Genomic DNA, 22,779 nt, shown 5'->3' on the forward strand with positions numbered 1-22,779 from the left:
GCAGAGAAGGTTGGATTGTGTTGAATGCACTGGAGAAGTCAAAGAACATGACTCTCACAGTGCAGCCAGGGTTCTCCAGTTGGGACAGGGATCTGTGAAACAGGTAGATGACAGCATCATCTACCCCAATGTCCGGCTGGTAAGCAAACTGCAGGGGGTCCATGTTTGTGCTCACCAGTGGGCGGAGGTATTTGAGGATGATCCTCTCCATGGTCTTCATCAGGTGAGAGGTGAGGGCCACAGGTCTGAAGTGGTTGGGCTCCCTGGGGTGCGGGGTCTTTGGGACTGGAACCACGCAGGAAGTTTTCCACAGAGACGGAACCCTCTCCAGGCTCAGGCTCAGGTTGAAGATGTGCAGAAAAACCTCACAGAGCTGGTCTGCACAGTCTGGAGCTGATGCCATCTGGACCTGTAGCTTTCTTTGGCTTGATCTTCTTCAGCTCACTTCTCACCTGGTTAGCAGTGATGGAGAGGACAGGGCTGGAGGAGGAGGGGAGGGGAGGGGGGGGGGGGGGTGGGGTGGAAGAGGGCTAGGGTGGCGTGACTGGAGCACTGGCTGGTGGGTGCTCAGATGGGTGAGAGAGGGAGTAGGGCCAGAATCAAACCTATTAAAAAACAGATTCAGTTCATTGGCCCTCTCCCGGTCTGCAGCTTCAGAGCTCCTGCCATGGTCTTTGCTGTGGCCTGAGATGTTTTTCAGGCCTCTCCAGACCTCCCTTGCGTTGTTTTGCTGTCACTGTTCTTCCATCCTCGTCCTGTAGTGGGCTTTTCTGTCCCTGATCTTCTTAACCACTGAATCAAAATATTACTGTACATTCTTAAAAGGATGAGGGTTTTAAAAGGGTTTCAATCCATTCTTGCTAACAAAAGACAGTCACTACTGGAGTCTGGGATACATGTTTTTTTTAGATAAACACCATTTTATACTATTTTAGAAGCAGAGGTTTGCTGACCTCCCTACCTTGCTTCTCACAACCAAGGTGCTGTGAGTGAGTCCATGTCTGGAGAAACCTTTCCCTGGGAAAATTAACTTTGAAAGCAAGTCTGCCACTTTCAAGTCCATTAAATTAGAAATACTACCTTTTAATCATAGCAAGTAGTACTTGTTACATATAATTAATATTTTCCAAAAAGTACCTGAAGGTTGCAAAATGTTAATTTAAAAGGTGGACTGGGACTCTGACATTTCCATCTGGTCTCTGATGGAATTATGACCCCATAACCACCAGCACATCCAGAATTATTATTATTATTATTATGTGTGAATATTCACTCAGCATCTCTCCTGCCCACACACAAGCAGTTTGCTCCCAGGTTCATTTGTCCACCTACTTCCTCTTCACAGCCTACACTTCTGACTGCTGAGTTAAACCCACAGAGAAAAGTTTCATATACAGTATATTAAAAGTATTATTTATAAAGGTATAGTCCTTAGTACATGCAGATTAAAATTCTTACTCAACATAACCAGATGAAGCATTTCATCAGCAGTTTCTTCAAGACAAAGCATTGAGTCCACACTTGTCTTCTTTAAAGCTGACACATCCGATTTCACCCACACTCTGCTTACTGGTAGACTAATCCAACATCAACCTAAATATCACATCCACCAGAGTACTCCTCATAGCCTCATCACCAAGAAAACCATCCCTATGAATTGGGAGTCAAGATAAAATATCAACATTTTGTTATGGAGAAATGTACTCATTGAATAAATATCAGTGGAAAGACTTTCTGCCTTACCTAAAAAACAACTGCCTCTAATAAGAGTCACCACACACTGGTAAAAAGATGTCAGGACATCAGGGCTGAGGCCAGCCCGCTTCAGCCACCTCAGAACGTACAGGCGTTGGTGGGCCTTCTTTATGGTGCTGGTTGTGTTGGTGGACCACGTGAGGTCATTGGAGATGTGCAGGCCCATGTACACTGTAAACCCTAATAAGTTCACAGAACTCAAAAATTATTTTGTAACAGATTACACAAAAATATTTTAGTGATGTTTTTAAATGTTTTGAGTTAACATAAAATAAAAATTACATTTGGAGTTGCCTTAAATTATCTCAATGTTATCTTATAAATATTAATATTCCTCAACTATATAATTAGGGAGTAATTCACTCAAAATGTCCAATATATTTCAACTCATATAATGTGGGAAATACACTTAAAATTTTCAATATTTTTCAGCTTATATAATGTGGGAAATACACTTAAAAAATTCAATATTTTTCAACTCATAATGAGGGGAAATACACTCAAAATTTTCAATATTCTTCAACTCATAATCGTGTACTCAAAATTAATTATAAACTTAAATACTGATGTCTGCATACTACACAATTAGAATCAGCTAATAATGTTAGAAAACATGAAAGTGACCACAGTGACAATTTAACAACTTTTTTATTCAACACAATGTGCTTTTTAAAATGCACGAATCAAAGGAGCTCAGTCAAAACAAAGTGCTTATCATAAATTAAAAAAAAAGGAAAAGGAAATGACTCTAGCCAAACAAAATGTGTTTTAAAGTACAGTAAGTGTTAATAGTTCCATACTCTGATAGTGGTCATTGCTACAAAGGGTAGATTCAATATTTCAGGTCTCCATCTCATATTATCAAGTAAAGATTATGATAAAAACTCACTAAGGATTCATGATAAAATTCAATAAAATTTGAAGTATAATCCACCCTCAACAGCAATGACAACTATTAGAATGTGGAGAAATGTAACACTGTAAAAACATTTTGGCACCTACTGTACCTTGAAGGCTGCAACTCACTTTTTCAAACTAAAACAAATCAAAAAAGTACTTGTTTCTACTGTGCTGTACTTCAACTGGCAACATCAAAGTAGTGCACCAAGGTAGGCATTTGGCAACAGAACATTGAACATGTGACGTGCATGAATTTAACAGACGCTATTCAGTGCATAAACTTGTGCTAGGCAATATATCAATGTTGTGATATTTATGTATTAGCAATCAATGGGTTACATCTGAGGTAGAAGAGGCAAACTGTGCCACATCTTAAATCTGAGGTTGAAGAGGCAAATTGTTAAATATGTCAAGAGTGGGGGGGGGAGAAACCCTTCCTCAACACTCAGTTTAACAAATAGTCTGCAACTCACTTTTTTTTTAAATAAAACATTCAAATAAAGTGCTGCTTTGTACTGTGCCGTACTTCAACTGGCAATAGCAGGTAGTGCATCAAAAAGGCATTAGGCAACAGAACATAACACATGTACAGTGCATGAATTGAACAGTAGGCACATCTTAAATCTGAGGTAGAAGAGGCAAATGATAGCATTTTGTAAAGGAGGGGAAAAAACAAAAAACTTCCTCTATACTCGGCTCAACAAATAGTCCATTCTGAGTGATTCACACATTGAACAGATCAGTCTTCAGCGTCAGTAGACGCCCTTTCAGTGGTTTGTTGTCCTCAAGACACATCACAACTTTTTGGATAAATGTGAATGTAAGCTCAAGGTTCTTTGGGTACTGTAGGTCTAGTGCATAGACGTACCCAAATAGCAGGAGAAAGGAGTCAGCCAGATTTGTGGGACCACTCACAAGTATTTCATCCTCCACGACGATAGAGATGCTCTCAGGGCTGAAGAGGGCCGCATCAGCAGTGTCATCTGTGACGACTGTCAGGAGAGCCACCGGAGTCTCAGTGAGGTCTGGACCATCTGCTGACTACAAAACACAAATAATACAAGAATGAGTTCAGCCTCTCAATGATACAAATCATGCTAATAAAATAAAACAACATTCAAACACTTCCTTAAAGGCTACTGTAAAAGAAAGGGACGTTAAATTCATAATGAAAAGACGACCGCATTTAAAACTCTGTCAGTGATTTTTATTACAGCCTCAGCCATGCAGGAGTCCAATTCTTTCCCTGAAATTATTTTCCAGGACTTTTCAGTCACTACAGAGACAAGTTCCTACATTGTACGCTAATACATTCCCCAGTCCCCCTTATTCTATAAAGGTGTTGTTTTTATACAGCTATGACTTGCATTTACCCAGATCCTTTTCTCTGCTTTATCAGTTTTTTTTCTTTTTAATATATATACATCTTTTTTAATCATTTTGTTCATATTTTATTTTTTATTCATATTTTATACACTGCATCCATCTTTTATTCTTCTGCTATACTTTTTGAATTTCTCTATTCCCCTCTCATCACTTTTCTTATATTTTATTCTCTGCATCCATCTGTTAATCTTTTTTATACCTTTTTTTTAAACATTTTACATTTTTAATCTTTATTATAATCTTTTTATTAATTATCCTCTTAATTATTTTTTTTATCCTCTGTATACTTTTTAAAAATCTTTTTATTAATTTTTTCCCATTTTATCCCATTTTCAATCTTTTTTTGTATTATTTTTATCCCTTTATTATCCTCTATTTTTTCTTTATCCTCTTTTACCCTTTGTTTCCTTTTTTAATCATTTTTATCCTTTTATTATCCTTTTTATCGTCTTTAATCATTTTTTATCCTTTGGAAAATTTTGTTTAACCTTTTTTAATCATTTTTTAAAATGATAAAGGGATAGGAAAAAAATATTAAAGGATGATAATTTTCCAGGATAACTTACTTTGACCTTTTTTCTCATTTTTCATATGTTTCCCATGACTGGGAAATTGGTCAGTCACTTTCCAGGACTTACCTAACTCAGATCAGCTGTTCTGGAACTGAAAACAGTTTCACTTCAAAGGGTCAGTCAACTCAGAGTCCAGTGTTAGGCTAAGGGTTTGCTGAACCTCCTTTCTGGAATACCCCCCTGGAATTGATAACTCACAGTTTCCCTAATCTCAGGGTTCACTCTGAGTTTTCACATAACCCTGGTTCTCCTAGAGTTCTTTGAGTGATGTCATATGTTTAAGCTGACTGAATGGCTAGGCACAGTGATTGATAGTGAGGCCACTACACTTACATTACAGGTCCTGAAGAACTTGGAGGCATCTTCACGCAGGTACACAGGAAGTGCATAAAGGATGAGGGCTCGTCTCATATTTACATAAGGTTGTTCCTAGATAGACAAAAAATATCCATTACAATAGTTATGACACAAAGGCAAACACTTTAAAAAAAAATCAAAGTGTTAAATAGCTCCATATTCTGATGGTGGTCATTGCTATAGATGGTAGATTCAGTATTTTGGGTCACCATTCCCTCAGTAAAAATTGTTTTTATATTATTATTTGTTATTTGGACTTCTTCCAATTAAAGCTAATAAAGTATCTTTTTAAGGTAACTCTTTCTGATGGAATACATCTTGTCAAGATGGTATCTTTGATGAGATGACAATGTTGTGTTTATGGCATAATCACTTAATCTCAGGGCACGGTCAAGGCAAATCACACTATGGCATCTTACAATTGCCTTCAAACAATCTGTTAATAATCTGTTTCTGAATCATGCAAAGTAAAAAATTCACCTGAAGGTCATAAATCCTCATAAGCTTGGCTAGCTGCTCCGCTATCTTGCCAGTCTTTGTGGCCTTGTCTCTGAACAAAGTGATGAGTTTAGGCGTGTGTCTGTCCAGCTCCTTGTAGAATTGATTGCGCAGGTTAACGTTGTTGATTCGGTGGAACTCTGCAAACACCTGTACATGAACAGAATTACACAAAAAGGTACAATGATGAATTAGGAAAAGAGTTGTTAATGTATTTAAAGAAGTTTTCAGTTGGCAGGTAGCAATACCAAGGGCAATTCTTTGGAAAAATCAATCTGGTCAGTGGGCATGCGAAAGAGTCACGTTGATTCGATTGCTCTCAACAGGGAGGACACTTAAATAATAAAAAAAAGTGTTGAAAGGATTTCGAGACGATCTCACAACCACACACTTGAGCCTACGAAGAAACACAAACACGGGCCTGGTTAGCCTCATAACACACACAGATTATGTTGTTTAGCATTGTTCGTTTCAAGCTAGCACACACGCACGCACTCACACACATACACACACGCACACAACTGGACAACGTAAAATACCGAGTGTGTAACGCTGACACTTATTGAAATAAGTAGGCTAAACTCAGTACGCACTTGCATTACCGGCGAGCAGCGAAAACAACAACCGGTAGAAACCGGAAAAGCGGGGATAATGGCCTTTCGGCCTCCGCCAGAGAGTTCAGTTGTTTTTTAATTCAGACTCATTGAACTTACTCCACCAGCAAGGTCCCGGGCAAACATGCAGTATAGGAAATCGAAACCTATGGAAAACCCAGGAAACCCGCTGATAAACTTACACCGTTGCAAAATGAGGTAACGTCACATTCAACAACTTATAAAATTACAATTACTTGGATTTGTAAACCATTAACAACAAATATTCACTGTGCACGTTGTACAAATGTATTCTCAGTTACAAATGTAAGACTGCTTATCGAAATTCAAATAAAAAAAACGTTACTTACCAAATCAGGGCTGATGATAAGACGGCGCTCAAGAAGATGAGGGCAATTACGCTACTGAAAATTGTGGTTGTTTGAAGCGGGGGGATACCAGTGTGCATTGCAAATAAATGTAAATAAATTAAACTGTGTTCCACATCCACATCTGCTGACCAAAACTTTTCAAACTTTCCCGCATCAAGGCAAATTCAATATGGCTGACTCGGTTTCCCTCAGGGTAAGATAAGACCCGCCCATCAAAACGTCATGACGTCGATAACGTCATGACACCGCTGTATGGTTCCTAAACTTTTTTGAGCGTTCCACACAAATTAGATATAAAATATTGAGCCCTATTCAATTAAAGTGGCATAAATCTCTACAGAGCTCAACACTTTATAGTCTGGTCAACTGCATAACGACATTTGACTGTTATGACCTTATTAGTTATGAGCTAGTACAGCTGTTTGGGATTACAGTGTACTTGAAGGTGGACACCATCTCCACAGCTGCACCTCCGATGTAGAGGGGGTGATGAGGGGTGCGGCCTCTCTTCCTAAAATCCACCACCATCTCCTTAGTCTTCCCCACATTGATGCAGAGATTTTTAAATTTGCACCAGTCCTCAAGATGTTTCACCTCCTGCCTGTACAAAGACTTGTTGTTGTTGGAGATCAGTGCAACCACAGCCGTGTCATCTGCAAACTTCCCTATGTGATTGTTTGGGTACCTTGTAGAGCAATCATATGTGAGGAGTCAGGTCACATCCTTGTGGGGAGCCGGTGTTGATATGATCCCTGCACCAACAGCCAGGAAATGTGTGTTTTGAAGATTATGAAAAGCACTCAAGGCCATTGAACAGCACTGCAGCCAGGTCGAGACTGATCCACTGTACTCGGTTGCAACATTGGTGGATTCCAGATCCAAAGACAGGCAAATCCAGTAGATAATGTACCTTTTGATGATATTAAGACTACAATAAGTTGTCTTCATAATTAATATACATATATATATATATATATATAATGTAAAAAGGAAACCTGTTATATATATCCCATTCACATTATAAGTCCAGCAATACAAGCAAAAAATAGGAGCTGAATTGATAAAAGTAAAAAATTCTTCCATGTTAAATTATTCATTACAAGAAATTCAGGTATTAATTTTGGCATTAAATAGCTTTAAATTAGACTTTCATTTGGACTTATAGAGTGAATTTGGCTTATTATAAGTCCAGCAAGGCCTTAACATTCTTTTTTTTACAAGAAACAATCCAAAAACACTTAACGTTAAGTTTTGAGTTTTTGCAGTGAGTGATTTCCCACATCCCGATATGCAGCACTGTCCTCATTCTCCTGTTTACACTGAAGATGCTTCTGTCAACTGTGCATTAGCAGAGCATGATGTGCAGCACTTATTGGCCACATGATGAAGTATTTATAGGAGATATTAAAACAACTATAAATAGGTTTTCCACCTCCCTATTGATAAGAGAAGTGTCCAGATGATCACTCAAAAAGTATCATGATAGCTTTAAGCACTGACCATGCTCACTCTGAGACAAAAAGCAGCAGCTAGACCATCACAGAGCCTTTGTTGCTAAGTGTTACTGTTGTCAAACCCTGCCATGAGTGTGGAGGGGTTAGCATGGAGCAGCAAAGGTGTCAGCCTAAAGGTTACTGAAGCAGTGATAACATCAGTTAAACCTAAATTAGGCCTGTTGGGACATTGGAAAGAGAGGACACAGATCGATCAGCCATGCTCTAAGCTGATTGTCTTGCTGGGAAAAGATTTGTCTAATCCGATAAGAATAGGTCGCCCTTGTTTGTGCATCTCGTCTGCCTGTGTCGAATCAAACCCCAATGTCCCGGGGGATTGGCAGGCATGAGGAGGGAGATGCTTTATCTGCTTCAAGGACTACTGAGATGATGCACCAGAGGACAGCACAAAGAGAAATGGGTCTGGTGGTCCTGGATTAGACACAGTGCAGTTTTCAGTGCATTACTGTAAAGACTTGCTATGCAGACACTTGGTTCCTGATAAAACCGGCATGTTCTCCTTTCCAAGTTGTCAAATGTCAGCTTGGTAAGTGACATGACATGTTAAAGATATTATACTGTTGGAAAATATCTTGAGTCATTGGCAGACGCTGTCATCTAGCTTTTTGTTTTTCAGTGTTTTTCATATCTGTTTTTAGCAGATGGATTTGTTACATTCAAAGTTTTGTGACTGTTGTAGTTTTGTTGTTTCAACTTTTCCTTTTCAACGTTTTGCAGGATGTTGCAAATTACTTGTGGCCGATCTTGTTAGCCTGGCACTAAGGTTGTCATATTTAAAGCTTAGGACAACAGACCAAGCTGACATATTTAACAAAAATATGTAATCATATTTAACTGAAAATCTGTGTTTAAGGTTACATATTGTGTCCTTTTCTTTTTTTTTTTTTTTTAAAGTTATGTTTTTGGCCTTTTTGCCTTTTATTAGATAGTACAGCTGAAGAGGGACAGGAAATGTGGGGAGAAGAGAGTGGGGGAAGACATGCAGGAAATGGTCGACTGGCCGGGAATCGAACCGGTGACCCCTGCGACGAGGACTGCAGCCTCTGTACATGGGGTGCTTAGACCGCTAGGCCACCAGCAACCCCTATTGTGTCCTTTTCAACCATTTAATACAGTCCCCTGTTGCCTAATGAAACATCCTTACCATTTTCAGTCAAAATATTATATAAATCAAACACCAGAGGAGGTTTAGAACCAGCTCTAACACCCTTTCTAAAAACGGTCTGTTTTGGTTTCTTTTTAAATCCACATGAGCTCCTTCTCACCCTGCTCATCTGAGGTGTGCCAACTGAAAAGAGCGGTGTGTTACCATGGTAACTTGTGAGCATCCCCCAAAACATGGCTGCAGGAGACAACACAGTCCGGCCTTATATGTTTGAACTGGAGTCTGATGTCAAAGCAGAATTTGCATGCAAGGTTGTCCAGCAAATACTGTATGAAAGCTCTCTAGAGATATCATCGGCCAAACTGTCCGGTGAAAAAAAACCAAATAGGCTACAAATCATTAATCATATTGGTCCCAAATTAAGAAGGAATTTTCCCCTTAAAATACTTGTGAAAAAATAGACCAGTCCTACATTAGGGGTCTGCATTTTTCCATATCAACATTCGTTCACGACCGTGCAGTGAAGCACCAAATTTTTTTGCTTTCACCAAAACACCACACGTCACGTTTGACTAAGACATGACTGCTCAACAAAACGGCAGAGACACTTCTCCACTGATTTCAAAAGAAGAACAGAGACATGGTCCACCTTCAACTTCTGTCTGAGAATGACGGTAAAAAATGAGACTCTGACACAAGCGGGAGGAGGATCAACGATGAACTGGACTGAAATCAGTGCATTGAATCCACGGAGCGCAAGCACAGCATTGATCAGCATTACAGTCATCCAGTGGGTTACACTTTTGAACCTTGACAGTTCTAGTGCCAGATGTTGTTTCTGGGTTATTTTAGGTTGTTTCAGGTTTAGATGAAGAGAAACGAGAAGAAATCTTCCTCACATCACCTGCTGTTCTCAGTCTCCTCCTGCTCCTGTAGTTCTCTGTGTTCAATTTGACAAAAGTAAATGGGATTTTAATTATGAGCCAGTTTAGTACAGCTGCTAAGTATATAGTATTCTCTCCTCTCATTGTCAATGAATGTGTGTGTGTGTGTGTGTGTGTGTGTGTGTGTGTGTGTGTGTGTGTGTGTGTGTGGGCTATGGGAAGTTTGACTACTAAACTGCTAATTTAGATTGCCGTGCTTCACTGTTGTTTTTCTGTTCCAACAATAACATGAACAGTGAGATTGAAAATGATTAAAATGATAGAGCTGTTTCATGTCTTATGCAAAAGCTGCAATTAAAAGTGACCTGACAGTAACGTGGCATTTCATTAAATGTTTTCAATATTTGGATGAAAAAACAAATCCTGAAAAGAAAGTCACTGAAATGTAATTAAACACATAGCCAGCTGAGTGAAAAAAAAAAGGTTTAAATGAAATACTTTCCTGTGGTGAAAGCAAGCGGCAACCTCCAGTCTCAAAATATGAAGCCCATGTAGAAGTGTTACAAACTGCAGTTCATTGAGCATCCGCTTGAGGCTGGCTCCGGAAAAACACTGGAAACCACATACACACCAATTAAAAAAAAAAATCTGCAGAAATAATAAACATGTTTCCATCCTGGTTCAAAAACAGCTTCAGTCTGAATAGCTCTTTTCTCTATCGGCACACATTGTACAGGGGTTGAAGTTTTTTTAATAATGCGACAGTTCAGAATCTATAAAGATTACGAGTTTTGCCCATTTAAGGACATAATTGACTTAACTGACATGCCGCCTCTTTACCTCATACTAGCTTTTTTTAAAGTTATATTTTTGGGCATTTCAGCCTTTATGGATAGGATAGCTGAAGGGTGGGCGTGAGAGCGGGGGAAGACATGCAGCAAATAGTCTTGGCAATCAGTCGAACCAGCGACCTCTGCGATGTAGCATATTGTACGTGTAATATCAGATATTGAAAATATGAAAATAATATTTCATAACTTTATGAACTATGAAAATAATATTTCATAATTGTATGAATTATGAAAATAATATTTCTTATACTTTACCCAAGCGGCAACCTCTGGTCTAAAAGTATGAGTCCAATGCAGAAGTGCTAAAACTGCAGTTAGTCGAGAATCCGCTTGAGGCTGGCTCCTGAAGTACCAGAAGTCACATACACATGAATGGGAAAAAGACGATCTTTAAAGCAGAAATAAACATGTTTACAGTCTGGTTCAAAAGACAAGTGTAGTCTGGATAGCTCATTTCTCGGTCGGCACACACTGTAAGGGGGATGAATTTTTTTCTAACGCGGCAATTTCGAAGATATTGAGATTACGAGTCTTCCAATGAGAGGCACAGCTGCCTGTGGAAACACTGCAGCTGTTGGCTAGGAGGCTCAAACTCTGCCTCTTTACATCACACTGGCTCGACAGAAGCAATATGGCTGCCGCCACCGACTGGCCTCAAAACAGCTCTTCAGGAACATATGGGTGACATCACGAATACTATGTCCATATTTTATACAGCCTATGACTTTACCTCGTATAAATCAATTGGGGCACCACCCACTCAAATGGGTACCAATCATGGTGAATAATTATGAAAATTAAACACTGAAGATTGAACAAATAAAAATCCATCTCTTTTATCATTACATATGAAGTCATGAATTCTTGATAAACACATTGGCCCATCCTGCTTCAAAATGAATATACTGACAAAATCCTTTATGATACATGAAGTTTAATTTAAATAGAATGAATAATGGGAGATAGTGATAATGGCAGATAATGAACGGATTAGATGAGTAACAGACAAACAGATAAATAACAGACAGGGATACCTTTGAGTATGGATTTCTGGCGGTAGACCAAAATATGAAACTTAGTGATAGTGTGAGGAATTCTGATTTAGTTAAGTTGTTTAAGACAGCGTTTTAGACACTTATTTGAATCTCTAACTTGGGAATATAGTAAAAGCAGTTGGACTTTTAGCACGAGGCCTACATCAACTCTCGATCACAGAACTTCTGAAGTCAGTCTTACTGACTCTCAGAACCGTCAGTGAGTCTCAGATGGGTCCGGAGGAGTTCTCCAGTCTTTCGGCATGTTGTCTCTTGTCAGTCGGATTTGCACCCAAAGATCTGAGATATGATTATGCCGTTGTAGAGGAGATTTGAGTCAGCTGGCCCAGAGTACAAGTTCTGTTGCGTGGTCACCTGGTCTCGTGTCCACTGACTGCTGATCCCAAGATGAGGTAGCAGTGACTTGTGGTCAAATTTATAAAAAGGAATAAGTCTCGTAGACTAGATGAATAATATATTTAACAAAAAGGCGAGCTTTGCTTTGCTGCGTGTGACTTCGGTGTAAAAGATTAAAAATAGGAAAAATCTTTCTTAAAACAAGGAAATAGAACTTTACTAAAATAAAAGATGAGTATAGAAAATAGCTTTGTTGTTGCAGCAAAAATTATCAACGCTGCATTCGGTTTCACAGCGGGAAAAAGTTCTAGAATAATGAAAATTTGCCACGAGGGACAAGAAATAAAGTAAGAAGATGGAGACATCCTAAGAGCGTAAAAAAAGAGTTGCAAGATAGAGCAAAGAAGAGCCGGAGAGTAAAGAGCCGGGCAGAAGAGGAGAGGGGTAAGAGAGAGTAAGAGAAAAGAGAGGGGTGCTATGCATCTGGAGTCTTATAGGCTTCACGGAGTCTTTCTTTGACTCCAACTTTAACACAGCCTCTTAATAAAGGATTTCCATTATAATTACTACGCTAAGTTCTCTCAAAATTTTGCATGAATATAAACATATCACCACCACTATCACCAATGCATATTTTTCAATTGAAGCGAGTCATGGATTAAAATAAGTGAAAGTAAGCACAATTCTTCGTAATCAAACAAATCAAAGTAATCTATGACACGTGAAAATATATCTGGGGTTGGTAGTCAGATTTAGATACACTTTTTGTTATACTGGCTAAAATGATCTTTCTGTCAAGATGGCATCAATACATTGTGTTCTTAAAAAAGAGGTAAAAAAGCCGCTATCTACAGCCAGAGTAAACCTGGGAAAACACCAACCAATCTCTGCCATCAGGAGCCAAATGATGAAACCAATCAAATCCTGTCCTGCCGTTCTGCCCGCCTCCTGCGAGTACATTTTGTGTGTTCCCACCAGGACTCATTTAACCTTTAACATTGACAAACCATGGCTCACTGCAAAACTGAGACAGCTCCATGGTGACAGTGACGAGTCTGCTTACAGACAGGAGGTGGAGCAGCTGGCTGTCTGGTGTAGTCACAACAACTTGGTGCTTAACACACTCAAGACAGTTGAGGACCCCCCCCCCCCCCCCCCCAACCTAACACAGGAACTGCTGAAACAGTTCTACTCTGCAGTCATTGAGTCTTTCCTGTGCTCTTCCCTCACTGTTTGGTTCAGTTCTGCTACCAAATCAGACATGAGGAGACTGCAACGGACAGTCAGGACTGCAGAGAGGATCATCAGCACCCCCCTGCCCTCCCTCTAGGACCTGTACTCCTCCAGGATGAGGAAAAGGGCTGGGTAGCATTTGTTACTTTGGTCCCAGCTCTCTGCAGGTCATTCATCAGGTCCCTCCATGTAGTTCTGGGATTTTTGCTCACCGTTCTCATGATCATTGTGATGAGGGGATGAGATCTTGCGTGGGGCCCCAGATCCAGGGAGATTATCAATGGTCTTGTATGTCTTCCATTTTCTTACAATTGCTCCCACAGTTGATTTATTCACACCAACCTGCTTGCCTATTGTAGATTCACTCTTCCCAGCCTAGTGCAGGTCCACAATTTTCTTCCTGGTGTCCTTCCTACAATGTGATATCCTGGATTTGTTTTTCTCATTTTGTCTCTCATAGTTGAAGTGCACCTCTGATGAAAATTACAGACCTCTCTCATCTTTCTAAGTGGGAGAACTTGCAAAATCAGTGGCTGACTAAATACTTTTTTGCCCCACTGTATTTGCAGTCTGGATGCAGAGGAGTGAACACCTCCTGCTCTGAATGCAGCTAGGAGGGACTCACAGCAGCATCCACTGCTTGTTGAGTAAAGTAACAACGATACATGCTTTCACGTCAGTCTCCAAAAGTCTCCATTCAACAAGAAAGTTGCAAGATTTGTCGCTAGTCGCTTTTTTGAAAAAGAGTCCCTAGAGGGGTCTGAAAACTCGCTAAACATAGAGACAACGTCGCTAAGTTGGCAACACTGGTTCATGTCACAAACACAAAGTACTGGACATTGACAAAATAATAATAATGATAATAAAAATAATATGAATATGAATATGAATATGAATAATTATATGAATAATATGAATAATAACTGGTATTTATATAGCGCCTTACAAGAAACCCAAGGTTGCTTCACAGGGTCAGGTAGGGGGTCTGGGGGGTAGGTGTGGACAACACTATCTAATGGGGCTATTTGACAGCTTTCTTAAAACGGTCCAGGGTAATATTATAATATATAAATAAAAGACAGTGCTGATGAACTGAGGAAACCGTAGCACAAGATCTTAATGAGATAATGCCTGAGGTAGAATAAGATGTTAAAACTCAAGGTTAGGGGTGACCCCGACTAAGGATTTACTTAGTCGAATCTGATTGGTCAGATTTTCCCATAAGAATGTTGAAATTCTTTCCAAGCCACCATAAAATGCACAAAAATATAACATGATAATGGAAAGGAAAAAATCATCCTAAAAATAAAAAAATGGCATAATTGTTATAATCAAACAGGTAGGACTTTGAGAGATACTTAAATAGCTTTCACACTGCAGAGACCAGCATTGCAGAGGGTAGCCTTTCAACCTGAGGCTTAACATTTCTAAAATGTTTAAAATCAAATTTGAACCAGCAAAATACTTTTTTCTGTCAGGTATTTTCGCCTTTCTAATTTTGTTGGGCAGTTATTTTTTGTAAAATTTTGTCAATTTAACTCACCCTAAAAGAGTATATAAGCTCAATATAAATTTACTACCCATTCAAGGTATTCAGTACATTAAATGTTCCATTGAAATCATTAAAAGCATGGAGGTACCATCTAGGGCCGTTTTTAGAGAAAGAATAATTCCTCCCTCTCTTTCTCTCACAAGCACGTCTCCCATGTAACATCCACCACTCACATACACACTCAAGCACATAGGCACACACACTTAAACATGCACTCCATATACTTTATAATAAATGGATGTAGCATCTGTGACGTCACCCATCTGTTTCCGAAGCACTGATCTGAAGCCTATTGTCGGCAGGTGCCATAAACTCGTAATCTTAATATCTTCAAAACTGCTGAGTTTGTACAGTGTGTGCATACAGAGAAATAAGCTGTTCAAGGAGGAACTGCAGTTTTTAACACTTCTGCATTGGCTTCAATTCTCACAGTCAGAGGTTGCAGCTTGAATGTGACTTACTAGCAATTTACACTGGAAGCGTGTTTAGAGTGTAGTGCAGCTGAGACCAGCCTGCATCAGCAGGACTCAGAACAACATTACAGATTATGCTGTGTAGTAAAACGACAAAGGTTCTGTCATTTGTTTGGCTAATATAATGTATCTATTGTATATTTCTGTAGTCCAATTACATTTGAGAGAGAAATTTGGCAAGGATTTATAAATGGCAGAAGCAGTCTTGTTGCAAACAGTTGGGAAAGAAGTTTTCTGTCCTCACTAATATAGGGTGATAATACGAGCCACAGATGAGTGGTTTGTTTTTTTTAGGATGGGTATGATGTTAGCCAAGCTAAGTGTAGGGGGAAGGTGTCCATTCTGAAAAATGTTTAAAAGCATGTCAGGGAGTGGGTCTTCAATTGGACAGCTCATTTTTTGGAGAACTAAAAAGCCATCAGGTCCAGGTGCCCTTCTGGCCCTAAGGGAGGTGATAGCTTTCCCAAACTCTTCCTTAGACACTGGTGCATTTAATATTTCCATTTGTTCCTCTGTCAGGGATAGAGGGTTACCCTGTTGAGAAAATCAGTCCTCCTAACATTAGATTAGAAAACAAAACAGGTGAATATACTCTGATAAAACTGTTGCATGACATTTTTAATATCCTTTGTTTTGAAGGTGTCTGACCTGATAATCATCTAAGATTTAAGGTATAGTAATTGACCCTGTCCTGCCTCTCACCAGCGTACGTTGGAATCAGCCAGGTTTGTTTACTGCCTCAGAGCTGAAAAAGAAAGTTGACTCTGCCATTTTGGTAAACAGCTGATTTGATCAGGCTGCCTCTCCCTATCTCGAGAGGGTTCTGGTTGGTGTATTTTTAAATTGTATCTCTAGATGTCGTAGTGTGCTCTACCCAAGAAACCATAAATTCTGGCAGGGTATGTAAACTTATGAGCACATCTGTATATACAGTATACACACACACACACACACACACACACACACACACACACACACACACACACACACACACATCCATGTAACCACAACAACAGACATTTTCTTTATTCTTTTACAGGTTTTTCTGTTGATAAGTGAATGCATTAAAGTAAGTCATTCATTTATTCCAGTCATTAACAAACTTGTCCATACGTAGGTTCAGTGAAAAAGTTAGCTTTTCCATGTTATGTATTTCCGCCATGATTCTGATCCAATCCTCCTTTTTCGGGGGCTCTTAAGTTAGCCATCTCCATGTTTATCTACTTTAAGCAGATATTTATCAGTAACATTGAATATGGATGTAAGATTGACGAGATATACTGTACAGAAAGCCTACTTACCCATTATCAGATTAACCATTGATATTATTTCTGTCCAATAGGGTTGGATAATGGGGCAGTCCCAAAAAATATGGAAATGATCTGCATGGGGGTTTCCCCATTATCTCCAGCACTGTCCTGGTCCTGGTTGACCTCCTTGAGATTGTTTTAATTTTGGAGTGACAAAAAATCTAATTATATTTCTCCATGTAAATTCCCTCCAAAGACCTGAGCTTGTAGTGTTCGGTTGAGTTTTACAAATATTTAGCCAATCCTCCTCAGTGATAGTGATTTTAGCTTCGTACTCCCATTTAGATTTAATATAAAGTGTGGAAGTATTTTAAATGATTGTAAGCTTGAGTAGAGTCTAGCAACTAGTTTTCTGTAGAGTTCCCCCTCCTTCAGAGCAGCCTGTAGGGAGAGGGGAGGGACACGCCTCCAAACACATGAACGCGCTGTGGCAGACTCCAGCTGGAGGATGACGTCACGATAGCTAGCTGTGGAGCGGCGAGCGATTGACTTTATTTTCATCGGAGGAAAACATGTCTATCTCCCATGTAAGTAAACCGATTATATTACCACATTAAAAAATAATGTAATTAGTTAGAATGCACAGCATAGCCTGCATGTTAGCTTTACGTGTGTTTGTTTTTTATCATCTGAAATACAGCTAGAGCAAGTTGTTGCTGCCGGGCTAATAACTCCTGGCTAGCCATGTTTATTTTGATTTAGCATTGCATGTCATGATGTTTAGTTACTAGACGGCTACAGTGCCTATATATTTATTAGCGTTCACCATTGTTGACAGTCTTCATTTTCGTGTTGGAACTACAACATATTGACTGTTTTTGTGCTTGTTAGAGCTCTCATGAGGACTGCTGATTACGATCCTGAGCCAAGCACCGCTGGTCGGAGAGGACGAGACCGGGGTCGAGGGCAAGGCAGAGCCAGACGAGCGAGAGGAAGAGCAACGACCGGGGACGAGCTCCAGATCCTGGGGACAGCAACAGAAATTTCCGCCATGCTGCACAGACAGGTTGTTGTCTGGCAGCATGGAGCACTTGGTGCAGGTCATAGAGGAGTAATACCTTGTTGCTGTATCTGGAAAATCCGTGACCCTTCCACATGGACAGTATAAAGGTTTCAGTGGGGAGTGAATGAAACTATGACATGATTACATACAATACTTTTATGGTGACCCTTTAGTTCCTTTGTATATATTTTATATTTATCTTCATGTAAAAAAATACTTGAGTGTGCTGTGTTTACATTTGTTAAATAAATCTTTAAATTTACACTGGCCTTCTCTCTTCAAATTACAAAATAATTTAAATCCATATCAAGTAACATACAACATTCTAAACAAATAATTGCAATATCAAAGAGTTGTTTTACATTTACTTTATTAGAAAATGTATTTATTACAGAAATAAAAATAATGGCTGTTGAAGGTAAACATGTTGGCGTGGATCATCCGGCCTCCTTGTTCTCTTCTTTGGCATCCCCCAGTTGCTGTCAGCTTTCTGTGCAGGATTTAGCTCTGGAGGTCTGTGATGTACTTGTAGTCCTTATCCACCTTCATTGTGTACAGGCTCCACTTTTTGACTTCTTGTTAAATATTGTGCAATACCTGACATAGAAGAAAGAATCAGAAGTTTAGTCAAAGGTTCTCATTATCTTACAGCACTGTGCATTTGGTTTCGATCATAATAACCCTTTCTTCAGACCCGCATGTAAACAGTTATTTCTTCTAGCCATGCAAGGAGGTGACACCACTATCACTAGTGTGTGCTTAGTGCCTACTGCAGTGTGTGTTGTGCACATATGGTACATATACTGTATTTCTTATTGATATCTTGAATATTATCTAATATTTTCTGAGTAAGTGATGTCAAAATGTGCTCTCTCCCTCTTTGGAGAGGAAGACTGTGCCCACAGATTATTGATACAATTATTCTGTGTATTTGATTCCTCGTTGAACACTTGTATTCATGCTTTCCTTCACCAAACCAAGCTTTTAGAGAAGCAGCTAACATTCACAGGATTTTTCATCAGCCAAACTTTTTGTCTCTCATCTCTTTAGTCTGTATGGTGTGGTCTCAGATTGCGATTTAGCATGCAGATCACGTGAAGTGAAAGAGAATGGTTTGGATTTAATTTTGTGCGGACATTAAAAAAAACCTTCTGGGTACGTAAATCAAAAATAGCTCATAATAAAAAAGAGAGCAGTATTTATACCTCCACGCAAGCAGTGGTCAAAGCAACGTTCATGTTCATGGAGTTCTTATCGGGCCTGAAACTCACCGGTCAGAGGGGGACTCCGAACACATGAAACAGCTGGGGTGGAGGCCTCTGCGTCCCGTGTTTTAACGGTGTGGACGTCGATGTTTCCTTCTCGTAGCTATGAAAACACAGACAAGACGGCATTTAGACTTAGTACAACACCCCATTCATGCTGATAAAGAGCAACCGAAGAGCTACCAGCTAACAGACTGTATATAGGTCTCTATAAACAGAGCTACAAGCTAACAGACTGTGTAGAGTTGAAGGTATCTAAAGAAATCTTGTTTTTCTAAGTTATATTTGTCTGTGTTAATACTTTGGAAGGAATGTAGTATAGCTTTATCAGAAATTTGACAGTAGGTTGTTATGCCTTTGAAAAGCTAGTGTTAGTATCTTCCATCTATTCGAGCTGGAGTGAAATCTTTATTATGTGTCACCCATCGTAGCAGTTGAATATGATTCAGCAGTTTTAATTTACGACATTCCTTAAACCAAATGTTTAAGGTCGTCTTGGTCCAACAACTGAGATTTCCTTTGTGTGAAAGGTAGAGATTTCTGTCTCCAAGCAATGTCTGGAGAGGAAGATCCAGTTGGATTACATCTAAACTTTTCCATTTAGCACTGTAATTTGGATTACACCAGTAAATTAAGTACCTCAGTTGTGCTGCTTTGTAGTAACTCTCCATGTTTGACAGAGATAAACCCCCCTTTTCTTTAGAAAGTTGTAATGTTTTATATCTAACTCTAGGCCTTAAACCTTTCCATATAAACCCAGAAAACATTCTATGCCATTCATTAAATTATTTTGAGGGTATTTCGATTGGTATTGATTGGAAAAGGAAAAGTAATCGTGGCAGTATGTTCGTTTTAATTATTTCTATTCTATTATGTTAATCCAATGGTAGTAAAGTCCATCTATTTAAGTCTGATTTATTTCTTTAGTGATTGGCAAATAGTTTATTGTATAAATACTGGTTAAGTTTTTGAAGATTTAAATCCCCAAATACTTAATAATGTCATTATCCCAGTTGACATTACAGAGGTGACGTACCTGTGCTGAAGGGGAATAGTTACATGAGATGGTTTGTGTTTTTTGTATATTCAAGTTATAACCTGAGTAGTAGCCAAATGTTTTTAAACATGAAAATAATTTGGGTAGAATTGAGTCAGGCTGTGAAAGGGTGATCAATACGTCACCTGCATAAAGGCAGATCTTAAATTCAGTTTCTTTCAGCCAAATCCCTCTTATTTCTTGATCTTCTCTAATTGCTTCCGCAAGCGGTTCGATAAATGAAGCAAACAAGGCCGGACTAAGGGGGCACCCTTGTCTACAACCTCTTTCAAGGGGTACTTCTTAGTGTTTTTTACGAAGAAGGTGGATACTGTCAGAGCACTGATCGTCCCTGACTCACGTGTGTTATCTGTCCTGCCTTCTGCCCCTGCTGTTTTGACACAGTTTAAACAAATCTCAATTTCTGACCTGGAAAATACTATTACTAAAATTTCGTCTTCCTCTCAACTCGACATAATCCCCCATAAGCTTTTAAAAGATGTATTGCCCACTATTAGTACCTCCATATTATACATTATAAACTGTTCTTTGGCCTCTGGTATCTTCCCATCATATCTCAAACATGCAATTGTACAGCCCATCTTAAAAAAAACTAATCTTGACCCCCTAACCCTAAGCAACTATCGACCGATCTCGAAATTGTCCTTTTTATCTAAGGTCTTGGAGAAAGTCATTGCCTCAAAAATGATTGCCTATATGGGACAGCACAACATTTTTGAAAAATATCAATCGGGTTTTAGAGCACTTCATAGCACTGAAACGGCATTGGTTAAAGTGACAAATGACTTGCTCATGGCAGCTGATAAAGGAGAAAGCTCTGTCTTGGTGCTACTAGATCTAAGTGCAGCATTTGACACTGTTGATCACACCATCCTCATTCAACATCTGGAATCCCGTGTTGGCATCCAAGGGACTGCACTCAGCTTACTTCAGTCCTACCTGTCCAATAGATCTTTTTCAGTCGGTATTGGCAATTCCACATCATCTCTCGCCTACCTCAGACATGGTGTGCCCCAAATTAACTCAAAATGCAGCTGCCCGATTAATCATTGGTTCACGAAAATCCGATCACATAACTCCAATTCTGGCTTCCTTACACTGGCTTCCTATTAAATTCCGAATCGATTTCAAAATACTACTACTCACTTACAAAGCTCTACACAATCAGGCTCCCCAGTACATCACAGACCTTCTCACTCAGTACAAGCCTCCCCACCCTCTCAGATCTAATTTTAAATCACTTCTTAAAACTTTCTTTTTCAAAAAGGCCTTCATAACTTGCTAACATGTTATTATGTATGTGTGTGTGTGTGTGTGTGTGTGTGTATGTATGTATGTATGTATGTATGTATATCTATGTGCATGTGTGTACATATGTATATGTATATGTGTATATGTGTATGAAAAAGGGTTGGGATTATATATTATTATTATTATTGTTTACTTTCTGTGAAGCACTTTGTAACTCTGTTTAGAAAATACATTTATTATTATATATTATTATTAGTGGGTCAGTTAAACTTCCATTCATTTTTATTCCGGCTATGGGGGAATGATATAAGTTTTTTATGACTGAGAGTTATTGAAGCTTAATCGTTGCAGCGTCAAGTATAAAATTTTCCAGCTGACAGAATCGAAAGCCTTTTCGGCATCAAGGCTAACAGCTATAGATTTGTCTTTAGTTTTGCTCATATGTTCCATCAAGTGCAGAGCCTGTCTCGAGTTATCGTGTGTCTGTCTGTCCTTGAGAAACCCTGTTTGGTCATCATCTATTATATCTGGCAGAATGTTTACTATCTTTTTGAAATTATTGATGTGTATAGTCTATAATCTAAATTCAGGATCGATACTGGTCTGTATAAGCTGCACTCAGATTTATCTTTACCCAGTTTGAGTATTACAGAGATTATCTCTTGTCTCCAAGATATTGGAATTTCTCCTCCCTTTAGTGTAAAATTGAAACATTTTAATAACAATGTTGATATTATTTCTCTAAAGGTTTTGTACCATTCTGTGGGGAATCCATCTGCTCCTGGCATTTTATTTGTTTTAAGTCTCGAGATGGCATTGTCCAGTTCTTTTTGTGATATGTCAGCCATCATTATTTTGTTCTGTTCTGTTCCAATGGACGGCAGATCCAGTGAGTCTGAAAAATGTCTGCTGCTAGAAGATTCAGGACCATCCAATTGTGTATATAGGTTCTTGTAGTAATTTTCAAAAGAGTGTTGTATTTCTTTTAGATTATGACACATTTTTTGAGATTCCGTATTTTTAATTTTGTAAATGGACCTTTCCATTTGTTGTTTTCTTATCCTCCAGGCTAAAAGCGTTTTAGCTCTTAGTCCATTGTCATAATATCTTTGTTTAGTGAATTTTAATTTTTAGCTCCTCTTGATTGTCGTAAGTATTGTTTAAACTCTTTTTTGGTTAATGTTATTTGGTCTAATAATTGAATTGAATTCCATGTGTTGGATTTCTAGTTTTTTAGGTTTAACTAGTGACTCATTTAAATGTTTCTGGTTTTCCTTTATTTTAATTGAGGACCACATTATAAGTTTTCCCCTCATTACCGCTTTGGCTGCATCCCATACTTTACTTGGAGATACTGCTCCATTGTCATTATGCCCCAAGTATTCTTTAAATTCTTTCTCAATATATGTTTTACATTACGGGTCATTTAACAAGCTG

The 22,779-nt window shown here is 38.9% G+C and overlaps 2 protein-coding genes across 3 annotated transcripts in view; one reads left to right on the plus strand and one right to left on the minus strand.

Moving 5' to 3' along the window:
* The window catches only part of dok4 (docking protein 4), a 138,183-nt gene that overhangs the window by 83,479 nt on the left and 31,925 nt on the right, over positions 1-22,779 (plus strand). The gene's annotated exons all lie outside the window — the stretch shown is intronic.
* LOC117810994 lies at positions 2,870-6,713 on the minus strand. 2 transcript variants are annotated; one of them, XM_034681019.1, is made up of 5 exons: positions 6,433-6,713; positions 5,717-5,865; positions 5,451-5,618; positions 4,947-5,042; positions 2,870-3,696 (listed from the first exon to the last, which is right to left on the minus strand). In XM_034681019.1, exons 2-5 carry the CDS (start codon positions 5,756-5,758, stop codon positions 3,379-3,381), a joined length of 624 nt encoding a protein of 207 aa, XP_034536910.1. In that variant the 5' UTR covers positions 5,759-5,865; positions 6,433-6,713; the 3' UTR covers positions 2,870-3,378. The 2 variants fall into 2 exon arrangements, with proteins under 2 accessions (XP_034536910.1, XP_034536909.1); XM_034681018.1 differs by having other exon boundaries at positions 5,717-6,228.

The sequence above is a fragment of the Notolabrus celidotus genome, chromosome 3 (assembly GCF_009762535.1).
Source record: "Notolabrus celidotus isolate fNotCel1 chromosome 3, fNotCel1.pri, whole genome shotgun sequence".
NCBI lineage: Eukaryota > Metazoa > Chordata > Actinopteri > Labriformes > Labridae > Notolabrus > Notolabrus celidotus.

Excerpts from the sequence above, each read along its gene's own strand:
- LOC117810994 (XM_034681019.1), bottom strand. The coding sequence starts at position 5,758 with ATGCCCACTGACCAGATTGATTTTTCCAAAGAATTGCCCTTG. Across the intron at positions 5,043-5,450 it reads TGAGGATTTATGACCTTCAG|GAACAACCTTATGTAAATAT; the intron begins GTGAATTTTTTA and ends TTGTCTATCTAG. Across the intron at positions 3,697-4,946 it reads AGTTCTTCAGGACCTGTAAT|TCAGCAGATGGTCCAGACCT; the intron begins GTAAGTGTAGTG and ends TGTGTTTTGTAG.